At 38.4% G+C, this 20,069-nt stretch overlaps 2 protein-coding genes across 2 annotated transcripts; both read right to left on the bottom strand.

Annotated features, from left to right (window-relative positions):
• Nucleotides 1-169: 169 nt before the first annotated feature.
• On the bottom strand, nt 170-18,469 carry LOC116289123 (uncharacterized). Its single transcript, XM_089037112.1, has 16 exons — nt 18,098-18,469; nt 17,524-17,707; nt 15,055-16,454; nt 14,815-14,949; nt 13,753-14,361; nt 13,287-13,631; nt 13,042-13,138; nt 12,058-12,260; nt 11,379-11,460; nt 10,661-10,722; nt 10,049-10,183; nt 9,326-9,460; nt 4,176-4,336; nt 3,804-3,969; nt 983-1,024; nt 170-456 (listed from the first exon to the last, which is right to left on the bottom strand). The coding sequence occupies exons 2-16, from the start codon at nt 17,627-17,629 to the stop codon at nt 442-444; spliced, it is 3,693 nt and encodes a 1,230-aa protein (XP_088893238.1). The 5' UTR covers nt 17,630-17,707; nt 18,098-18,469; the 3' UTR covers nt 170-441.
• On the bottom strand, nt 5,437-8,923 carry LOC148913919 (uncharacterized). Its single transcript, XM_089037121.1, has 2 exons — nt 8,319-8,923; nt 5,437-8,183 (listed from the first exon to the last, which is right to left on the bottom strand). The coding sequence occupies exons 1-2, from the start codon at nt 8,921-8,923 to the stop codon at nt 5,459-5,461; spliced, it is 3,330 nt and encodes a 1,109-aa protein (XP_088893247.1). The 3' UTR covers nt 5,437-5,458.
• Nucleotides 18,470-20,069: the final 1,600 nt, after the last annotated feature.

Genomic DNA, 20,069 nt, shown 5'->3' with positions numbered 1-20,069 from the left:
AAAAGTCACTTTTATAATGATCCCTCTTTTCAAAGTTCAGAGGAAGACTGGTAGCGACGTTGTAGTGCATGGCATTCTGGGCCTGAATTCATAACACATCAAAAAGCCGTCGGTCTTCTTATGAACTTCAAAATGGCGAATATTAATTAGAAGCACGCGAACGCTCTGATTTGTAATGATAAGGTCATTTTGTATTTATCGTACCTTATAAAAGCTACAGTGCCTATGCGTGGAAGAGACTAAGTTGTGAACCGCACCCAAGTCCCGCTAAAAGGGACTTAGGACATGATTCAGTTGATAAGATACGTACCATTAAAAATATCTTTGCATGCATCGTGTTACAATACTACCTATTTGTTTTATATACAGAACCTTTTAAGGTTTTGTTTCGCTACTGTCACAGTAGTCTGTAATGGACTTCAAGGGCTTGTGCTTCCATTCTCAATCTTTCTTTTTCTATAAAATACAGAGTCACATGTATTTTAAGTTGGGGCGTATAATCTTAAATACCCATATATATTATGTAATTAGTACAATCCCAGACGTCTGGGTTTTTGACTGACGTGAAATCATCAACAGTCTGAGTCAGTGAAGCCAAAATCGTAAACGTTTTTGCTGTGTTGTAATTATAAAGTGGGTCTGTAATAAACTTAGACATTAATTGCGAATCCAATACACTAACCAATAATATAATAATAATGGTGATGATGGTGGTTGGTGATTGGTGGTTGGTGGTGGTGATGGCGATCGTGATGATGATAATGGTGATGACGATGATGGTGGTGATGATGACGGTGGTGGTGAAGATGGTGATGACGATAATGGTGGTGACGATGATGGTGGTGACGATGATGGTGGTGATGATGTTGATGGTGACGATGATGGTGGTGGTGGTGAATACACACTAATAAAGTCAGTTACAATTATCAAACTATTCTGTTTCTTTTAAGTGAGTGAAAAAGTGCAATCAGAGTATTTTTACCTCAGCTTCCTCGTCATAGTTTACAGTATACTCGTAAAGGCACTAAAACAAAAAGAAAGAAACATAAGTATGAACGCGCGAAATGACGTCACTGTTCTCAAAATGCATGCTGGTATAGCTTAGGTACAAACTTGTGTGTCCGTTACCGTGTACATATTGTAGATCAGTACTGAATATTATATACCTGGACTGCAAGTATACCATACTAATACCATGTCATATTATACACCTGCACTGCAAGTATACCACACTAATATCATGTCATATTATACACCTGGACTGCAAGTATACCACACTAAATACTATGTCATATTATACGCCTGTACTACACATGGACTGCAAGTATACCACACTAATACCATGTCATTTTATACACCTGGACTACAAGTATACCACACTAATACCATGTCATATTATACACCTGGACTGCAAGTATACCACACTAATACTATGTCATATTTTACACCTGGACTGCAAGTATACCACACTAATACCATGTCATATTATACACCTGGACTGCAAGTATACCACACTAATACCATGTCATATTATACACCTGGACTACAAGTATACCACACTAATACCATGTCATATTATACACCTGGACTGCAAGTATACCACACTAATACCATGTGATATTATACACCTGGACTGCAAGTATACCACACTAATACCATGTTTTACTATACACCTGGACTGTAAGTATACCACACTAATATCATGTCATATTATACACCTGGACTGCAAGTATACCACACTAATACCATGTGATATTATACACCTGGACTGCAAGTATACCACACTAATACCATGTCATTTTATACACCTGGACTGCAAGTATACCACACTAATACCATGTCATATTATACACCTGGACTGCAAGTATACCACACTAATACCATGTCATATTATACACCTGGACTGCAAGTATACCACACTAATACTATGTCATATTATACACCTGGACTGCAAGTATACCACACTAATACTATGTCATATTGTACACCTGGACTGCAAGTATACCACACTAATACCATGTCATATTATACACCTGGACTGCAAGTATACCACACTAATACCATGTCATATTATACACCTGGACTACAAGTATACCACACTAATACCATGTCATATTATACACCTGGACTGCAAGTATACCACACTAATACCATGTCATATTATACACCTGGACTGCAAGTATACCACACTAATACCATGTTATATTATACAACTGGACTGCAAGTATACCACACCAATACCACGTCATATTATACACCTGGACTGCAAGTATACCACACCAATACCACGTCATATTATACCCTGGACTGCAAGTATACCACACTAATACTATGTCATATTATACACCTGGACTGCAAGTATACCACACTAATACTATGTCATATTATACACCTGGACTGCAAGTATACCACACTAATACCATGTCATTATTATACAACTGACTGCAAGTATACCATACTAATACATGTCATATTATACACCTGGACTGCAAGTATACCACACTAATACCATGTCATATTATACACCTGGACTGCAAGTATACCACACTAATACCATGTCATATTATACACCTGGACTGCAAGTATACCACTCTAATACCATGTCATATTATACACCTGCACTGCAAGTATACCACACTAATACCATGTCATTTTATACACCTGCACTGCAAGTATACCACACTAATACCATGTCATTTTATACACCTGGACTGCAAGTATACCACACTAATACCATGTCATATTATACACCTGGACTGCAAGTATACCACACTAATACCATGTCATATTATACACCTGGACTGCAAGTATACCACACTAATACTATGTCATATTATACACCTGGACTGCAAGTATACCACACTAATACCATGTCATATTATACACCTGGACTGCAAGTATACCACACTAATACCATGTTATATTGTACAACTGGACTGCAAGTATACCACACGAATACCATGTCATATTATACACCTGGACTGCAAGTATACCACACTAATACCATGTCATATTATACACCTGGACTGCAAGTATACCACACTAATACTATGTCATATTATACGCCTGTACTACACATGGACTGAAAGTATACCACACTAATACCATGTCATTTTATACACCTGGACTACAAGTATACCACACTAATACCATGTCATATTATACACCTGGACTACAAGTATACCATACTAATACCATGTCATATCATACACCTGGACTGCAAGTATACCACACTAATATCATGTCATATTATACACCTGGACTGCAAGTATACCACACTAATACCATGTCATATTATACACCTGGACTGCAAGTATACCACACTAATACTATGTCATTTTATACACTTGGACTGCAAGTATACCACACTAATACTATGTCATATTATACACCTGGACTGCAAGTATACCACACTAATACCATGTCATATCATACACTTGGACTGCAAGTATACCACACTAATATCATGTCATTTTATACACCTGGACTGCAAGTATACCACACTAATACCATGTGATATGATACACCTGTACTACACCTGGACTGCAAATATACCACACTAATACCATGTCATATTATACACCTGGACTGCAAGTATACCACACTAATATCATGTCATATTATACACCTGGACTGCAAGTATACCACACTAATACTATGTCATATTATACACCTTGACTGAAAGTATGCCACACTAATACTATGTCATATTATACACCTGTACTACACCTGGACTGTAAGTATACCACACTAATACCATGTCATTTTATGCACCTGGACTATTCTAAAAATTCATCACTTACCTGGTAAGTGAAGTTATATAACTGTATCGAATCAATGATGCCACTTCTGCCCTGCCTGAGTCTCTTTGCAAGCTCAAAAAGATCCACAACTGAGGTCTTGTTTTCCTCGTGGCTGCGTACACCAATGTCTAGAGCTACGAACACTCCAGTAAACCCTTGACCATCGCTATGATAAAAGGCAAAATTATTGTGACTGTTTTCTATAAGGTCATGATCGAGCTACGAAAAGATGGGTGGGGTAGGGGCGAAAAAAAGGAAAGGGGGTCACCCCTATTCGAGACGAAGTTCTAAATATTTTCTTAATGATGGGGTACATGTGGTGAAATTATATTAAAGACAAAGGCATCCCGTGCAGAAGAATTCGCTCCTCACCTGCAGTGGACTACGATAGGGGAATTCCCATCCTCGTACTTTCTTCCTATTTCCCGCGCAGCTACGACGAACCCAACGAACATGGCGATGTTCGGGACGTCTTTTTCTTTCCATGAAGTGTATCTGTAGTGAGATATTTCTCGTGTTGTTGATGGCTTTGTCTGGAGGAAAAAAAAAAAGAGAAGGTAGGCCTTAGCTTTGTACAAATGAATGCGAAAGTAAGTGGTTTGTCTAGCATTTGACAATATCTTGGTTTATATAAGTGATTTCGCACAGAAGTAAGAAAATAATAGCAAAGAAGACGTGGCCTCAAGAATATAGAACTTTCCATTCTTGTAGGAGCGCGTTCCACTTTAAGGCCCATAGCCTTCATGGTAACGCTCTATTAGGTAGCAATCTTGAAGATTTTATTTTAGTTTTCAATCTTGAAGATGCATGCAAGCACGGATTCAGTAGGACTTAGAAAAGAAAAGTCAGACTATACTTTACTGGAGGAAAAGACAGCTATGCAAGACAGTTATGCAAGACAGTTATGCAAACTATTTGAAAAGCATCTTCTAGACACAATATCTGTTTACATACTGATTTCTGCGTGTGTTAACATAAACTTGTTTGTTTACAAAACAGTTAGCCACGTTCTGTGTTTGAAATTTTCTGTAGATGAGATAGAGGTCACCTTGTGCACATAGCTACCGTTTTGTTTTTTCCGGCGGGAATTTTCTGGAAGGCAACCAATTCTCTAGTTTCGAGTTCTCTTTGCTCAGCCTTTTAGTATCGGTTGTGTGTTATGAATATTCAGCTATATTCAAACAAAACCCGTGACATTTTAATTAACTCGTATTGTTACGTAGTACGTTCATTCCTTACTATACAATGGACCTTAATGAAAGAAAAGAACACATTCGTACACAATCGAGGCTAAGACTGAGCAAACGCGAACTCAACTGGGAGTATTATCCAACCAAATCAGTGTAAAATTGATGCAGGACCAAATTTTTGTTAGAACGAGACAAGATTAATAATAATAATAATAATAATAATAGTTTATTTATCCACATAACGCCTAGGAGCATTTCACATACTCGTTTAAAATGCGCACGTGCACTAATCTATTAAGAAATAACCTAAATTAAAGTGATATAAAATATAATATATATATGTATATATGCAATAAATATAAAATATGAAATGATAAATATCTATTTACAATGGGAAGTTAATAAAGGAAATAAGAAAAAAAAAAAAAAAAAAAAAAATCCAATATATGATAAATAAAAATTTATCTAACGATATATAAAAGGTATGAAGTCTAATTTACGTATGATATTCTTAAAGCTATTTACGTTAACAGCATTTCTCGCATTAGATGGTAAATTGTTCCAAAGATGACTAGCTATGGATACAAAAGAATTAAGACGCCATTTACTGTTAAATGAATATTGCTCAAGTTTAGTACCAGAGCCTCTTAAATTATACTTAACTGTACGAAATTTGAAAAAGTCATTAATATATCTAGGGCCATTCCCTTTGATGCATTTAAAAAGTAAGACTAAAACTTGGAAATATCTCCTATGTTCTACGGTACGCATATTAATTGATTTAAGAATGCTGTCATAAGAATTAGATTTAGATAGGCCTAATAAAGTTCTAAGAATATAATAATTGGCTTCTTCTAATTTTTTTGAGAGTGACTTAGATATTCCCACCAGCACAGGGCTACAATACTCAAGATGAGGCAAAATAAAAGCCCTATATAATTGAATCATAACATGCGCTGGAACTAAACGTCTTATTCTACGTAAAGCGTTTGTCTTAGCATAAGCCTTATTAAGCTGGACATTTAAATGTTCCTCAAAAGTTAATTTTGAGTCAATGGTAACGCCAAGTATCTTTAAAGAGTCCTTGATTTTCACAGGATTATCACCCAATAGAAGATTGTACTTGTAAGTGTTCGTTCCGATGACGAGAGCTTGAGTCTTTACAGTGTTGATTGACAGATGGTTACTAGTAACCCACTCCTTGATGGAGTTAAGTTCCTTGTTGATAGTATAGTTTAGTACCATAGGAGAGTAGTCAGCATAGTATTCAGTAGTGTCATCAGCATACATACGTAGAGATACTGTAGAGATGAAGTCATTCAAGTCATTCACAAAGATGTTGAACAGAAGCGGTCCAAGTAAGGATCCTTGAGGTACTCCAGCTGTTATTGGTTGCCACTCAGAAAATACGTTGTCAACCCGAACTCTTTGGCGGCGACCAAGGAGATAGGCTTTCATAAGAAGAATTGCATCTGTGTTAAAGCCATAGGCTTTAAGCTTTGCAATAAGCAAATTATGGTTGATGGAATCAAAGGCTTTGCTGAGATCTACTGCTATGGTAACAATTCCTTTCCTATCATCTAAACTTGCACGCCAATCATCAATTATTTTAATTAGAGCTGTACAACAGGAATGTCCCTTTAAAAATCCAGACAAGTTGTTAGAAAAATGAGGAGAAATAGCAGTATATATCTGATCATATAAAACTTTCTCGTAGATTTTGGAAATGGTCGATAAAATGGAAATTGGACGATAGTTAGTTTTATCAGTTTCGTCCGATCTTTTATGAATCGGTGTCACATTACTAGATTTCCATTCCAGAGGACATGACTGACTGCAAATGAAACAATTGATGAGACGTGTAATTTCGCAAGATAAAATTGTTGACGAGAACTTGAGGACTTTAGGAGATATCTTGTCAATACCAACTGACTTTTTGGGGTTAAGTTTATCCAAAATATCCTTTATATACGGTTCATCTACCATGTGAAAATCAAAGTTGAGATCACAGTTCTTCATTCCAATACGACGTATGCTTGGGTGATCAGAAAAATCGTTCGAGGTAGAATCATATGAACCAGCAGCATTAATGAAATAATCATTCAAGGTTTCAGCTACAAGTTTAGAATCAGATAATAAGGCGTTATTTTCAATCAGTTGAATTTTGTTTGAACCAGAAGATTTACTGTTGGGCATCAAGGGTCTCATCTTCTTCCAAAACTCACCAGGATTCTTTATATTATTTGAGGCTTTATAACAAAAGGCCTTTGTTTCTTTACGTTTGAGAGATCTAACTTTATTCCGTTGTTTACGATACAACTCCCAGGAGTTGACTGTTGGATTTTTCTTGTGTTGTTTAAAAAGACGATTGCGACGAGATATCTCACGCGATATTTCAGGCGTTATCCATGGTAATTGGTCAGATCTTATTTGCTTCTTCTTTAAGGGAGCGTGTAAATCCAGTATGTCTTTATAAAGTTTTGACCAATGATCCCAGATTTCATCAGCATCGTCGTAACTAAACGCAGTATGCCAAGGAACGTTTTGCAGAGCAGAAATAAAATCCTCTTCTTTAAAGTTCTTGAAGCTGCGATATTCAATAGTGCGAGGTTTAGGTCTCGGTAATTTGCATTTTCTGATAATATAAATAAGGTCATGGTCACTGATTCCGAGAGGTAAGGTGCCACTAGTTGCATAGCGCTCAGCATGACTAGACAAAATGACGTCAATCAATGTTTTGGATTTTTCAGTAACTCGAGTCGGTTCGGATATTTGGTTAACAAAGCAAAACTTTCTGCAGAACTCAACCAGTGTTTTATTAGGTTTTCTTCCATCCAGCTCGTTTTCATACATGTCCATATTTAAGTCTCCCACTATAAGAATCTCATTTCGTAATCTAAAAATCTCCTCAGCAGTCGTAGATAAAGATTGGATAAAGTCAGATATTTTGCATTTACCTGGGGATCTGTAACAGGCAAGCACAATAAATCGAGAGTTGGTAGAGTCCTTTAAATCCAAGCACATGCACTCCAAATCATCAGGTTCGATTTTATGTCTTCTGTAAGCGACCAAATCGTCACGTACGTATGCCAATAAACCTCCACCACCTTTTTTACGGTCTCGTCGCAATAAGCGATAACCAGGATGTTTGAGTTTGGAATCTGATACGGTCTTGTCGATTTTAGTCTCACTAATAAAGAATACATCAAATAATTTACGGTTGAGAATGACTTTGACTTCGTCCAGTTTATTCAACAGTCCATTGATATTAATATGAGCCAGTTTCAAGTTGTATTTATAATAATTGTTGACATTAGATTCATACCATTCGATAGAATCTTCTCCGGCTTCCTGGCCATTAAAGGACTTGTTGTTCTTGTCTTCACTCTGATTATCATTGAAACTATCGTTAAAAGGATTATCAATGAAGGGTAAAACATCAGAGATACATGTTGGACAGGTCCAATTGCCTTCAGAGCTATTTTTCAGCCTCAGAAAATCCTTAGGAGTAAATGCTTGACACTTGATATGGTGTGAACGGTTGCAAATATCACAACTCAGAACTCGGTGGTTTTTAGCGATGGTTCGACCACAAGTCTGACATTTATCAGGACCAGGATTTAAACATATATCTCCACTGATAAATAGACGAATTAGATGGAATCCAGAGACAGAATTTGAATGGTACTTAATTCGAGAAGAGAAGTAACCTTTCCCACGTGCTATACGAATTATTAGGCGTTTGTGGTTCCACGAACAAGAATGGAAATTTCTTACTTCAATCTTCACGGAATCTCCACCAAAAGACAAATTATTGCTAGATAAGACTTCGTTGAATCCATTAGTTCCATATTCATATGAAAAGATAAGCCATAGAGCAATAAAATTGAGCAAAAATACAGAGCGACAGTAAAGACGTCTGCACGCCATGTCACTGTCACTGTCACTGTCATGAATTACAAGCTTCTACAGCAGTGAAAAAGAAAAAACGATGGTAAAATACAATCAAACTTTGGTTTATTCAAGATATAAAGACAAAATTGTAATAAACATTTTGAAAACAAATGTGAGGGAGGTAAGGGTTTGAAAATGAACGGTTATAACTGGTGCCAATACCATGAAATTTTCCGATTCCTCTGTGGATCCAGAACGATTTCAAGGGCTGTGGCTGTTATATAGAAAGGCATAACACATCGCCCATTTTAGGTTTTACCTTAACCTTTATTCTTATTATTTTTTAACTCCAAAGGGAGTGACTAGCTACCCTCCCCCCCCCCCCCCCCTCCCCCCCAAGCTCTAGCACATGAAATCCAACAAAAAAAATACAGATACCTTAGTGTTGGAGACCATAAGGCTCGTGATGACGTAATCAGGTTTGGTTACTACTTGTTTAGTGGACACCACAATACCATTAAAGTCAACAGAGCTGCCTTCAGCGGACGGCCAGTATTGAGGATAATAGTCCATCTGAAATTCATTAAATATGTCAGCAAATTTAGCAATGCTCCTGCTATACAAACTAGCGATAAAATCACTGGGTGGTGTGTGGTGTAAAGCTGTTCGTAGTTTGGATGACCGTGGCTGGACAATATTTAAAATTTAGGTGCTTCTTACAATAATTGAGTAGAATGTCAGTACAGAGAGTAAAATACTCCTGTCCCTCCTCCTCAGTATTCGTTGCCAATTTTCACTTTTTTAAGATATTGCTGGGCTTCAATCAGATGATGAAAATCTTGGAATCTGGTGGTCAAACACTGACTATCATGTGCTGTCAACCAGGAGAATTCTATCGAAAACTTGCGATTCAACTGAGTAAGATTCTGCTTGAGACAGGAAATGACGTCAAGAGAAACCCAGCAATAGACCCCTTGCATATGACGTCAAAGGAGCTCAATTTGGAGGCAAAACAAAAGAATTTCAATCTCATGAAAATTTTATTCTGAAATGAGGCAAGGGGTCTGTCTATACAGTGATACTTGGGTGCAATGATACAACACTTTTGATACAAGACAATTTGGGATTACAAAGGACGCTCATAGTCATATCTACTGTTACCTGTTTGCTGTTTTCATCATCGTTCACCATGACGATCAAGTGGCAATCATTGTCCCACACCATCTGCCAGAAATCATTCTTGGTCTCCAGCAGAGGATGTTGGGTAGCTATGTAACGCCGCTGACCCTTATGATCCTTTAAAATATCAAAAAGAGTGTGTCTAGTTAAGTTCAAGGATTGCGCTTCACCTTCGCTATACCCTGTATTTGTTCTGAAAACTTATGGCGGTGTAGCATTACATGGGACGTCGCAGGCAGTGTCGAGGTAGCAAGAGAAGCCACAGGGAGCCCGATTAATTGCGAGTACTACTTTTGCGACGTCGCATTTAATCAGTGTCCGCGCCGAATTTATCTGACTCAATGTCCACGGCACGGTCACGGTGTAGCATAGATTAAAATAAATAGATTAGTTTTTAAGTATAACATAGCTTTTTAATATCCTTGACTAGTTTTTATCGACTTTTTTCTTAATTGCGCACATATACTGACTATAAGTATTTTATATTTCTCTCTTTGTTTAACATTGGTTTGTTCTTAATCAATGAAATGGAGATATTTATTATTATTAATTTTTAATATTATCAGCATTGAAATGCCTGAATAATCTACTTACATGTAGGTAGCTGGCGTTAATATAGTCAGGAGATGATGATATCTTGACACGAGAGCGAGGGTCTGGGGTCGAAAAAAAAGAGACTCATTATCGTCTGGTAACCCATTCTCTAGTCACTTAAGAATGGTAAAATTAAGTCATGTCTCTAATTCTAAATAACGATAAGAAGAGATAGCTAGCTAAAGACTAGTGTGAGCTGCGTCGGTGTTTCTAATGAAACAGTAATGATAAAAGGGTATATTTTACGCCGTGAAAAGATGAAAAAACTTACTGACGTTTCGGACGCTAGTCATTCGTCTTTTACTCCGACGAAGGACTAGCGCCCGAAACGTCAGTAAGATTTTTCATCTTCTCACGGTGTAAAATTTATCATTTTATCATTACTAATAGTTATAACTTTAAATAACTATAATTCATGACATTGCCGAATTGGAGCAGATCCGATATTTTGACAGAGTTAAAGGAGGTGATGGGAGGGGGACGTGGGATCGGAAACCTGAGGTTCGGCCAAAATCAAAACAAATGATTTCTGAAAGCCCCTTTTTTGTACTGGACGATTTTTAGGGGGAAGGGGATAGACGAATTTATCTCTCCCCCACCCCCCTTCCTCCCCAGTGGAATAACTATAAACGGGGATGACAAACAAGAAACAGTATTCAGCAGCTTCTCGAATGGCTGTGAAACAAACAGTCAAGTGTTAAGTAACATAATAACGTACTTGGCAATATGTCTGGATTTCTGTTCTTGCCCGCAGTGTTCGCTGGGTAGGTTCCAAGTGCTGGCATCTCTTTGTCAAGATTCTGTTATAATACGTACAGGAATAGAGAGAGTTAAGACATGACAGCAGAGAACATGGCAAGAGAGAAGGAAAGAAATGGAAAGAAATTTGGAATAGAGGAATGAGAGAAAAAGGAGATGCGAAGAAAAGAAAGGAATAAAAGGTTAGTTTGTGCACTATATCGACAGAAGCATTAATCAGAATTCCGTGTCGAATTGCTTGGTAAATCCATAATAGAGCTAGGTACCTAACTGTACGCAATCCCTGTCCTCTTAATCTGACTGACCTCAGTTGATCACATATTGAAGAAATAGAAAACGCGCGCGCGTGTGCTGTCATAAAGCACACGGGGGTTGGCAGAACACGAGAGAAGTGTTAGGAGAAGCACGACGCGGAGTGCTTCTCGACACTTCTCGAGTGTTCTGCCAATCCCCAAGTGCTTTATGACTGCACACAGCACAGCAAGCAAGTTTTTTATTTCTTTTATAAAATACAAATTACAATAATAGATAGAAATGACGCAACGGAAAGTGCGCGCGCGTGCTAAAGCACGCGCTCCAAACCAATCAGAACGCGACATTCATAACAGTTATTTTATGGATAATAATAGCTTTCTCACCTTGAACTCTGTTTCTTTCTTCTTCTCGTTCTTGTTTCTCAGCGCCAGTCCAACAATACCTACAGTTGCCGTCTTGTGTTTCAAGGGCTCGGCATCATCATCGACTAGAGAATGGATGGATGATCGACGCCTCTCTCTCTGTAGCTCATCATCGATGTTTCTGAGGCTTGAACCACTAGATGGTCTAGAGGCAGTGGGTGAACCTAGAACGAAAGAGCATCGTCATCATCATTATCATAACTATATAATATATCATTACCATTATAACCATAATCCGGCATTACTATGGAACACAGCAGCAATATCGTCTTCACCACAGCACTACTACCGCCTCCATCATCATCAACATTAACATCACCATTATCATGTAACGCTACTACCACCACCACCACCGTCGTCATTAACATCACCATTATCATGTAACGTTACTACCACCACTATCATCATCATTAACATCACCATTATCATGTAACGCTACTACCACCACCACTATCATCATCATTAACATCACCATATCATTGAACACTAGTACTACCACCACTATCATCATCATTAACATTACCATTATCATGTAACGCTACTACCACCCTAATCATCATCATTAACATCACCATTATCATTTAACACTAGTACTACCACAACTATCATCAACATTAACATCACCATTATCATTGAACACTAGTACTACCACCACTATCATCATCATTAACATTACCATTATCATGTAACGCTACTACCACCCTAATCATCATCATTAACATCACCATTATCATTTAACACTAGTACTACCACAACTATCATCAACATTAACATCACCATTATCATGTAACGCTACTACCACCACCATCATCATTATCAACATCAACATCAACATCATCATTATCACATCACCACTAAATCTGCCACTACCATCATCCTATCATCTTCATCATCATCACCAGCAGCACATGCAATTACAATATAACATCGTATGATCCTTAATACCTCCTCTTGATCCTGACCCTCTTCGAGGCGCGGGGGATCCGCTATCTGGTGCAGGGCTGGTAACAATAGCAGGCGTGAGACTTTCGCGTTTGTTTCCCTACCAAATAAATAAGTATTAGCATTAAAGACACACGCATTCACCATTATGATACCAATAAATTATATTTTTTAGAATTGATTTAAGAAGTCCTACTTGTGTTAAGCTTTTCTGCTAAATTTTAAAACAGAAGCGCGCAATAACTTACATCTGCCATCGATCCTGCCATTAACCCTGCTGTCCCGGCTTGAACAGCTCCTCCTGCGGCGGTTGCCGCTCCGGCTCCAGCTCCTCCAGTTCCAGCTCCTCCAGCTCCCGCCCCTCCGGCTCCTGTCCCTCCGGCATTTGGCCTTCCGCCATTTATCTCCACATAGCCATAACTTCCAACACTTCCGCCTCTGCTCTGTCGCTTGGCGGCATCATCTACCGTGGCGTAAGTATTGTCACCCTTCCCATCTATCGTCAGGCTGGTGTATCCTCCATCAGCACTTGGCTTTCTGTCACCCAAGCCATACTGCAGGTTCTGATAACTCGTTGGCTGACCGCCTGCTTGCTAAGTATCAAAGAGTAATGGGATTTAGAAATAGGCCATCTCTGGTTGCCTTATGGCCTGATTCTGCGGAATTTGCACGTATATTTCCTACTTCCAAACTAAGAATTTTCTGGTTACTAACCTTGTCACTATCGGAACGAACATCTTCATAACCGGAATTTTCCTTCCCTTTGTCATCCTTAGGAACATCAAGATTGTTGTTGCCTTTCTTGTCACCTTTTCCATCTCCATCCTCATCACCAGATTTGTTTTTATTTTTTCTGTCTTTGGTCCTTCTTTGCCCTCTTCGTCTCCCGCCACAGAGCTGGTCTACGTCACTGTCGTCGCTATCGTAACCATCGCCGCTTCTTCTTCCTTTTCTGTGTCCTCTACCCTTCTTCCCACCGCCATCAACACCATTAAGGTTACCGTCACCACTACCGCCACCACCACTGTGATTTCTTCTTCCCCTTCTGTCCTCATCTGAGTCGTAGTCTCCTCCCCTTCCTCGTCCGCCGCCACCTCTGCCACCAAAGCAAAGATAATCATCGCTGTCATCACTATCGCTGTAGCCATAGCCTCTTCCTCCGTAGTAGCCTCCTTTGTGGTGCTTTTTAGCTTTTTTTCTTCCTTTCCCGCCTTCTCCGTTTGCTTGAGGATTTCCATCTGCGTCAACGGCAACCATTTCTACATTGCCGTATTTATCTCTATGGCGACGGCGTCTTCTTCGTCTTGCAGCGCCGCAGCAGATCTACATAACAAAAATAACCACACTGTAACATATATTGCTGATACAAGAGTTGCAGCTTACTTCTATTAGCGTACATCCTTTATCAAAACACAGCTGGAAAGGGTTCAAAACTTTTCTTTACAAATATAAGTACAGCAAAACGACCTTCTTTTCATAGACCACTTCTATTAAAGGATACTATGTAAGATACTCATGAAGGTGTCTGCTTAATACAGGTACCACTTCAAAAACAAAGTTAACAGAACTTTGGCTAAGCAATCTGGAAAAGTGGCCTTTCATTTGCCGAGAAAAGGAAGACATAGCCAAAAACGCTGAAGGTCGAATTCTAACGATAAAACTCGTTACGCGCAACGTTGCAGACGTAGATTTTGATTCTCGCTTCTTGAACGTTGCGTTCAGCGATTTGCGCAACTGTTACATTGTGTTTCTCAGGAATACTTTCTCGAAACTTACACAACAGCAGGCCAAGAACAAAAGGATGGCTCCTATGACTAGTGCGATGATGATCAATATCAAGATCCAGTCATCCATCTTGTCTTTGTTGTCGAATTCTTTAGCATCACATCCTGCTAAGTTAAGGCCGATGACCTGGGAGGAAAAAACATTACTTACATTACAGACCCAATCGATAGACAGGCAGGTGGACAGATAGATGGACAGACAGCCAACTCCATTACAAATATCAATACCTACCTTGCCTTTAAAGTCTGAACCCATCATATTAGTATTTCCATTATCCACCATCATCTTCAGTACCCGATAGGCCTTCAAAGTGACGCACTTAGAAGGCGTCTTAGATCCCGTTTGGTTGGCGATGTAAAACCACAGATCCACTTGCTCGTCATCCTTCGAAGGATCGGCACAATTTTTGCGTGCGTTGATGAAAACCACACGATCTGAGGACACTCTGTTTCCCTTTTTGTCATGCACATTCTTCGCTATGTTCTCTTTCAGCGATTCTTCGAGCTTCGAACAGAACTGACTCCACGTCAAAGCAAGGCGAAGCCTCACGAAGAGACGAGGTGTTTTACCCATAACTGGAGGTTGCGTTGCTGGAGTTGTTGCTTGTGTGCCTGTTGATTTCTTACTCATGTCAGTGTTGAGTGGCATCGTGGTGGCTGAAGGAGTAGGACAAACTATTGACACGGTATCCTGAGATTCATCAAGGCTTGAAGGATTAAGAAGCTTTACTTGTACGTTAGAGACCTTTGAGTTAGAAGAACTGCAGTCCTGCAAGTCACTACCAATGGATTTTGGGTCCTTTGACTCGCTATACTCCACTAGAGCAACTACTTTAACATTAACGAGGGATGCACGAACAAATAGCGAGACGGGAGAACTGCATTCCAGGTTAATACCAGAAGGTCTCATATATCCCGAACTATTCAGTGCCATGTCTAGAAATGTCGAAATGTTTTGTTTTAGCACTTGGTACTCAGTGGAACTCTTGTTGGAACTACACGACCCAGTGGCATAATCGAATTTCACTTCGAATATTTTCGTCATCGATTTTGGGAAGGCTGAAAACGCCATGAAAGAAGAAGACTTCACTGGGATTCCATGCACAGAACCATTCTTTACCGCTTCAGTAAGTTTTTCTAGAGCTTTTGAAGGGTATTTATCAACGCTCATGTCCATCCATATCCGTAAGGTATACCACGATTCGTTCTTCAGTAATACTGTGACTGTTTCGTTTTTTATTCCAAGAACATATTTTACTGCATCTGTCACATTGGTGTCTGTTATGCTGGTGTTAGAGACATTAAACGAGACGACGAACACTCGCGAAGCTGGAGTCATGGTGTGGTTCACGGTATCGTTGTAATGATATTCTATACCATCAAGAAGTTTGTTCTCAAAGTCTTCAACTTTTTCCTCATCGATAAACATATCTGCAATGACTCCCGGAAAATCATCAGGCTCAGGGGAGCTGTAATACCTAACAACGCTAGACGCACAGCTTTGGTTTCCAGTGATTGCGTTCATTGATTCTTTGATACTATCTGTCAGTTTTCTCGTCTTTTCTAGAGTCCCGTTTCCCAGTTCTATTCTCCATATTTCGCTTCTGAGGTTGACCCTTCTACTACTGCAAGCTGGAAAACAAACAAGGAACGAAGTAAATAGAGTTTATGTTAAATTCTGGTGCCAAATGCATTGCCAAATAAAATACCCAAGTGAAACAGTGATAGGGAAAAAGATAGACTACTGCCTCACTTTCATCCCCACACCCCCTCCCCTCCGTACATTTTCTTGTGATTTAGTTATAGCTGGGAGCTCAAACAAATATCCGGGGGAGGGGAGGGGGAGGGGGAGGAGACGGAGGTGGAGAGGTGCTAAATGGCTGGTATTTTTTGGCAACAAACAATGCAAAAAAAAGGAAATGTCGACGTTGCAAGCGTATCTTTTGAAATTTTCGCATCTTCTCTTACAAGGGCGTTAACCAAGATATCCCTTTTAAGAAGAGAAGGCCTTCATGTGAAGCCATTCAATCATTCGAGATGAAATGCGATGATAGCCATGGCTGATTCGTCGTCAAGTCAACAGAGAAACTTCTAGTAACTTCTGGAAATAATTTACGAATGTGATCAAAGACTTACTCTCAAATAAAGGTCAAATAGAAAAAACATATTCGATTCGCGAAGCTCAAACAATATAAAATGACCACGAATATACTCGTAGAAAATAATTTATGAAGAGAACTAGTACATTTTAGCGATTAACAGGTCGCGTGAATCCTTAAAACATGCCTTTGTTTGCTTAGCAGGTGAGAGCCATTATCACTAAGGATTACAAGTAGACAAATTCCGATATAGTCAACCAAAATTTCTCGTAAATAAAGTCAAAAATTCCATTTTGTTCAACGTATTAAAGAAATCCATTCTTCAGAAGAAACAATGTTGAGAATATTCAAAAAAAATGAGCTTAATTTACTCTACCTTTTTTATATATATCTTTGATGGAAACACTTAAAACCTTTCGAGATTCCGAGATTTTTGACAAGTTCCATTATTTAAGACTATTTAATTCGTGTTTACAATGGCGACGATTCCAAAAGAAGTTAAACCATGAAATTAAATTATATTAAACTAAATTTCCATTGTATTTTGAAAGTGAAAATATCTATTAAAAAAGATGGAAAATCTGAAAGAAATTTTTTCCTACCAGCTTCCGAGAGTTTGAAGGTGCTTAGAGCTGCAGTAGCCAAGACCAACAGTGCTAATAAGTGGATGGTATGTGTTACATAGCTTTGTTGTCGCGTTTGAGTCATCCTTGGGTATACCTCAAGAATGGCTCTCGAAATTTATTTCCTCTTATCTTTATATGCGAACGCCAGGGAGAACGTAATCTATAAAAGTATATAAAAAAGAAGATACAGTAATAAGAATTTGGGAAGAATTATTTGTCCATTCCTGCCCATTTCACAGTAGACAAAGGTAAATGAAACTAATGAAAGCTCGTTTAGCGCATCTCTTACTATCACAAAAATGTCCCTTTTTGAGAAAAAAACTAACAATTACATCACCAGGCATTTTTTTCTTTTTCGTGAAAAGTTTTAGGGAACACTTAAAGAACTACGTACAGTGCTTAAAATATAAAGTTTGAAATATTCATAAAATTGTTTTCGTGTAGAGAATGTAGCTACCTGAAGAAACAAGAGCTGAAAAAATAAGTAAAATACGTACCAAGAACCATGTTACAATTTAAAAAGATATTTAATTTCTATCGTTTCACTCACCTCTTGTTGCGCTGGGAAGGTTAGATCCAAAGTAATGGGTTTCTTTCAACAAAATTTACTTAACAACAAGGCATAATTGACTTCCTAATTGAGCGACGCATGACGTTTTGGCACTTCTGTCTTTTTGACCAATTGCAGCACTGTGCAATAGATGTGCGAGGGCCGATCTTTTATTTAGTCTCAAGTTAGTCACGAAGCGCTTCTCATTGGATTGATGATTGTAGACAGTTTATATTTCAAGTGTTTGGAAAGGTTAATGATTGCACTGAGTGGGACAAATTAGACTGGTTGTCAGTTGAACGGTTTTCAATGTCAAGAAGACAACAGTATCGGCTAAACACAAAAATGCATAAATTGATTCCCGGGTTATGTAACAATTTAATAGGAAATAACCAATATTAAACGTGATTAGCGAGATGTTAATGGAAATATTCGGCAATATAAACGCCATAAAGAAATTATTTTCATTTTCCAATTGATTGAAAAACGTATTTATTTGAGTCAGTACTGAGTAGCGAGGAAGGAAACGAAGGAAACGAGGAAGGAAAAAATAGGATACTGACGAACAACACAACCATTCAAACAAATCAGGTACAAATAAGAAAGCAAACAAAGAGCATGGTTTTGAAAGCTTTTAGGTAGATATCAAGTTACGATAAAATATGCACTTCGTTTATGAGCGCGCGCGCAAACTCTCTGCAAATGCGACAAATAAAACGTCATAAATCGTCACAATTAAAAAAAATCATATTGAAATCACGAAAACGCGCAGTGAAAAAGACTTTTGATTATGGGGAAATTTAAACAATTTCAGCAAAGCCGAAGAACTTTCAAAAAAACCATCAAAAATGTACAAAATTCGTTCAACGCATGCGCAGAGAAGCCTTCTCAGGTCAAAGGCACAACGTTGGCAGTTAACGGAAAGATCTATGAAACCCTTCTAGAAGAGCTGCGGTGCCCAGTCTGCTATGAAATGTTTAACCATGCTAAATCACTGAGTAAATGCTTTCATACTTTTTGCCAGCAATGTTTGGAAAAGATGATAACGAGAAGAAACAAGAATGTCCATTGTCCACTTTGCCGTAAGAAAACACCTCTCCCAAAACGAGGCGTGAAGTTTCTACCAACGAATAGCGTGGTACTACGTCTGTTGGACAGCTTTGGAGATGTTCTTCCTAAAATAACGAAGGCCGAGGTAGCACCGGTCCGAAATAAGTGCGAGGCGTCATCCAGTTCGCTTAAGAAATTATCACTAGGTCTTGAAAAAGATATTCGTCAATTGGAACAGAGTTTAAAGAAAAAGGAAAAGAAATTCCATAAAGATGTTCAAAATGTAGTTCAGAGATATAAGAAGCAAACTAAACAACGACAAAAACTCATTAAAAGACTTTAATTCCTAATTATAACGAAATTTGTTACACACGGTACTTTTGATCCCGTTCGAACCAATAGTTGACACGTTTTTGCTGGAACTTATATTTACTGCTTCTTTCTTTGAGATCTATGCTCAGTACATGTGTGTAAGAATATATCCCTATCTATATCTCTGGTTACAAAACTACTATCTGGTTACATGAACATTTCGTCACACACTCTAATATTTACATAAAGACTTAGTCACGAAATGCCGTACTAGTTTTGTGTCTCACATACTCCCCCACTTAAAATGATGTCCTCCTGGACATGACAAAACACTAAACATAAATCAGACGTGTACACTATTCAAAGACTATCTACAGATTATAGAGTTCAAGTGAATTGGGTTGATCAGGCCCAATCAGTTCATTGCTGTCTCGTTTTCTATAGTCCATATGACTTCTCTTGTCCGCCGGCGCTGGGCACGTCGTCTCTCTAATGTTTCGTGTAGTAGGACGTGTGTAGTCCCTGACTAATCATTGTGTATTTGACACAGTCCCGTTCCAGTTTTTTTTTTTTTTTTTTTTTGATAAACTATAAGAATAATATGCTAAAA

The sequence above is a fragment of the Actinia tenebrosa genome, unplaced genomic scaffold (genome assembly GCF_029948245.1).
Source record: "Actinia tenebrosa isolate PJP-AT-01 unplaced genomic scaffold, QUT_ActTen_1.0 PGA_scaffold0__85_contigs__length_37466705, whole genome shotgun sequence".
NCBI lineage: Eukaryota > Metazoa > Cnidaria > Anthozoa > Actiniaria > Actiniidae > Actinia > Actinia tenebrosa.
This window is presented reverse-complemented; position numbering and strand designations above follow the sequence as displayed.

Bases quoted from the DNA above. Each gene is read 5' to 3' on its own strand.
- LOC116289123 (XM_089037112.1), bottom strand. From the start codon at position 17,629: ATGACTCAAACGCGACAACAAAGCTATGTAACACATACCATCCACTTA. The intron at 9,461-10,048 runs GTAACAGTAGAT...AATGAATTTCAG, and splicing joins ATGATGAAAACAGCAAACAG to ATGGACTATTATCCTCAATA. The intron at 4,337-9,325 runs GTATCTGTATTT...TTTTTCCTCCAG, and splicing joins TTATGGTCTCCAACACTAAG to ACAAAGCCATCAACAACACG.
- LOC148913919 (XM_089037121.1), bottom strand. From the start codon at position 8,923: ATGGCGTGCAGACGTCTTTACTGTCGCTCTGTATTTTTGCTCAATTTT. The intron at 8,184-8,318 runs GTATGAATCTAA...ATTCTTTATTAG, and splicing joins GGAGAAGATTCTATCGAATG to TGAGACTAAAATCGACAAGA.